This window comes from Eimeria mitis, genomic scaffold (assembly GCF_000499745.2).
Source record: "Eimeria mitis Houghton genomic scaffold, Emh_scaff2910, whole genome shotgun sequence".
In the NCBI taxonomy this organism is placed as follows: domain Eukaryota; phylum Apicomplexa; class Conoidasida; order Eucoccidiorida; family Eimeriidae; genus Eimeria; species Eimeria mitis.
The window spans coordinates 2,986-6,971 of NW_013571251.1; the positions used below are offsets into that span (position 1 = coordinate 2,986).

Sequence of the window (3,986 nt, forward strand, 5' to 3'; positions counted from 1 at the left end):
ACGCGTTGGCTTCGATGCAGCAGCAACACAGCCCGAGGCGCCGATGCTGCAGCTGCCCCCCAGCAAACTCAGCAGTGCTGCTGCTGCTGCTGCTGCTGCTGCTGCAGCTAGAACAACAACAGCAGCAGCAGCAGCAGCAGCAGAAGAGAAGACAGCAATTACTCTTCCTATTGCTTCACGCCAGGCGCGTAGGCGATTAACAGCTGCAGCAGCAGCAGCAGCAGCAGCAGCGACGGCAGCACCCACACCAGCAGCAGCAGCAGCAGCAGCAGCAGCAGCAGCACCAACAGCAGCAGCAGCAGCAACAGCAACAGGGGCGGTGTCATCCCCTGTTGCTGCAGTAAGGGCTCGCGCAGCTGCTCTCCGCAGCGCCGCAGCAGCAGCTGTTGCAGCAACTGCAGCAGCAGCAACTGCAGCAGAAACAGCAACAGCAGCAGCAGCAGCAGCAATATCTCCACGCCAACGGCCTGCTGCTGCTGCACCTGAGGAGTTGCCACCCCCCAAAAGACGGCGCCAGCAGCAGCAGCAACAGCAGCAGCAGCAGCAGCAGCAGCAGCAGCAGCAGAATCAGCAGCCCGCCAGCGCGGGGAGGCAAAAACAGCAGCAACAACAAGGACAGCAGCAGCAAAAGCAGCTGCAGCTGCTGCAGCCAAGTGAGCAGCAGCAAGGCCCCAGAATAAAGCAACAGGAGCAGCAGGAGCAGTTGCTGCAGCAGCAGCAGCAGCAGCAACAGCAGCAGCAGCGAGATTGGGCGAACAGCGCTGCCGGCTGCACAGGGTCTCCGCCTACGCCTACATCTGCAGCAGCAGGAGCAGCAACGGCAGCAACACGAGCAGCAGCAGCAGCACCTGCTGCTGCTGCTGCTGCTGCTGCTGGTGGGTGGCGCAGCAGGTGGAAGGCAGCAGCACAGCCGCGGCAGGCAGCAGGCCGCTCCTGGGCGGGTGTTGTATACAGACCTTCTAGGCGTCCTGCTGCTGCTGCTGCTGCTGCTGCTGCTGCTACTTCTGCTGCTGTTAGTGCTGTTAGCGCTGGAGGTGCTGCAGAGCCTGCCCCTGCTGCTGCTGCTGCTGCTGCTGCTGCTGCTTGTCGCTGCGCAGCAACACCCAGCAGCAACAAAAGCAGAGACGGTGCAGGACAGTTAAGGCGAGAAGCAGCAAGCGCAGCACCTGCTGCTGCTGCTGCTGCTGCTTCTCCTGCTGCTGCTGCTGCTGCTCCTGCTGCTGCTGCTGGGGGTATGTTCTGGGGCAGCAGCTTGCTGGGGGCCCTCTCAGCCCGCAGCAGCGGCATCGGCTCTGCTTTGTTGCGGCCAACGCGGCGCCTGCTGGGACTACACAGCAGCAGCAGCAGCAGCAGCAGCAGCAGCAGCGGTAGTAGCAGCAGCAGCAGCAGCAACAGTGGTAGGAGTAGCAGCAGCAACAGCAGCAGTTCTCCACAAGTGGGAGCGGCAGCGCCTGCCGGTGCATCGCAGCGTCGGGGTGCGGCAGACAGCCGCAGCAGCAGCAGCAGCAGCGCCAGCAGCAGCAGCAGCAGCAGCAGCAGCAGCTGCAGCAGCAGCAGTAGCAGTGAACTCCAGAGGCGACATCCCCCAGGGGGTGCTCGGAGGAGCAGCAGAGGTGTCGCAGCAGAAAACAATGAAAATACAAACAACAATGACAGCAGCAGCAGCAGCAGCAGCAGCAGCAACAGCAGCAGCAGCAGCAGCAGCAGCAGNCAGCAGCAGCAGCAGCAGCAGCAGCAGGAAGAGCCAGCTGTCTGTGCTGGAGCGGTCTGAGGTCCCCCGGCTGTATAGACGGCTGCTGCGGCGTGTGGCGAGAGCAGCAGGCAGCTGCAGCGTGAGTAAGCCTTCATTGCTGCTGCTGCTGCTGGATGCAACAGATGGTTCTGCTGCTGCTGCTGCTGCTCTTGGTGGTGTTAGCAGCAGCAGCAACAGCAGCAGCAGCAGCAGCAGCAGCAAGAGCAGCAGCAAAAAAAAAGCTAGACTAGGTGAGGTAGGCAGGTTGCTGCTGCTGCAGCACGCGTGGCAGCGGGCAAAGAACGTAGCTAACTGGCGACGCATGCAGCTAGCTCAGGGTTTGGGGTGTACATACACCGCAAGAGGGAGAAGAAAGGATGCAGCAGCAGCAGCAGCAGCAGCAGCAGCAACTGCTGCAGCACCTGTTGCTGTCGCCAAGACTGCTGCATAGTCGCATCAAGTCAAACTGGAGAATGCTGCTGCTGCAGCAGCAGCAGCAGCTGCAGCAGCAGCAGCAGCTGTAGGAGCAGCTGTTAGCAGCAGCTGCAGCAGCAACAGCTGCAGCAACAGTTGCAGCAGCAGCTGTTAGCGAAAGCCGTATCAGAAACAACTGCAGCAGCAGCTGCAGCAGCAGCTGCAGCAGCAGCTGCGGCAGCAGCTGCGGCAGCAACGGCAGTAGCAGCAGCTGTAGCAGCAGCAGCAGCTAGGCCAGCAGTAGCGACAGCTGAAGCAGCAGCAGCGACAGCATGCATTGAGGCCTGCAATGCATGCGTTGCTTTTTTTCTCGTTTGCTGCTGCTGCTGCCGCTGCTGCTGCTGCTGCTGCGCTGCTGCGGTGTATATGCACAGTTGTTCGATCGTTTCTGTTGTATTTGGTGTTATCATGTTTTAGACATTGTTTTTAATTATTCTTTTTAAGTTATTAAATAAAAAATAAATAAAAAATAAACAAAAAATACACACGATACATACGCGGCGGTGGGGCTCTGTATGAACACCAACCCCACCCGGGCGGCGGCAGCTCAGCCCCCCAGCAGCAGCAGCAGTTGAGGGTTTAGGGTTTAGGGTTTAGGGTTTACAGCTTAGTAAAAAATCAATGAAACAGCAGCAATAACAACAGCAGCAGCAGCAGCAGCAGCAACCCCCCCTCGCCGGCCCCTCTAGGGGGCGCGTGCAGTGCTGCTGCTCTCCTCGAGCTGCCTATACACCTCAGCACACAAGGCGCCAGTTTTAATTAGCTGCAGCCAGAGATTAACCCTAAACCCTAAACGTACGCGGTAACAAGGTACAGAGCAGCAGCAGCTGCTGCTGCTGCTGCTGCAGCGGGAACTCCAGAAGCTGCTGCAGCAGCAGCTGCTGCTGCTGCTGCCGCAACACCAACTTCTGAAGGAGCAGCAGCTGCTGCAGAGGTTTCTGCTGTAGTATGAAGAGGGGGGGAAACGTTGCTGCTGCTGCTGCTGCAGCAGCAGCAGCAGCAGAAGCAGCAGCAGCAGAACATTCAGAGCCGACAATGCTGCAGAGATCACTGCTGTCGCGCTGCAGCAGCAGGAGAAGCAGCTGCTTCTCAAGCAGCGATGAGCGAGCCAGCAGCAAGAGCAGCAGCAGCAAGAGCAGCAGCAGCACCATGAGCAGCAGCACCAGCAGCAGCAGCAGCAGCAGCAGTAACAGCCTGCATCGGGGTTTAGGGGGTCTCCTCCCAGTCAAGGATGAGCCCTTGCTGCTGCAGCAGCAGCAGCAGCAGCAGCAACTGCTGCAGCAGCACGTAAAGCGGCGTCGTGGGCGAGGACCTGCTGCCTCCCGTCTTGCTGCAGACGCTACGGATGCAGCAGCAGCAGCAGATGCAGCAGCAGCAGCAGCAGCAGCAGAAGCAGCAGCACAGTCGTTACCCTCTTGGTTGCAGCTGCTGCTGGGGACGTTCAAGCTGTACATACACCGCAGCATATCTCTTGCTGCTGCGCTGCAGCGTCTATCGGGTTTGCTGCAGCAAGCTGCTGCTGCTGGCACCGTATGCAAGCGCAGCCAGCGCAGCAGAAGCAGCAGCAGCAGCAGCAGCAACAGCAGCAGCAGCAGCAGCAGCAGCAATCAGGATGTTGACTTGTCTTTGCTTAGAGAAGCTGTCTTCCGTCTTTGTTACCGTTTGCTGCTGCTGCTGCCGCGGCTGCCGCAGCGAGAGGGGCAGCGAATTGCTGCTCTCCCGCTGCAGCTGCTGCTGCGGGCAGATGAGCTTGCTGCTGCTGCTGCTGCTGCTGCTGCTG

At 59.7% G+C, this 3,986-nt stretch overlaps 1 protein-coding gene across 1 annotated transcript; it reads left to right on the forward strand.

The window, feature by feature from the left end:
- Positions 1-43: 43 nt before the first annotated feature.
- EMH_0060200 (uncharacterized protein) lies at positions 44-1,771 on the forward strand (the record flags this gene model as incomplete). The annotated part of the gene is given in 2 exon segments (XM_013497768.1): positions 44-1,708; positions 1,712-1,771. Coding segments are annotated over 2 exon segments (1,725 nt in total).
- Between the last annotated feature and the right edge of the window lie 2,215 nt (positions 1,772-3,986).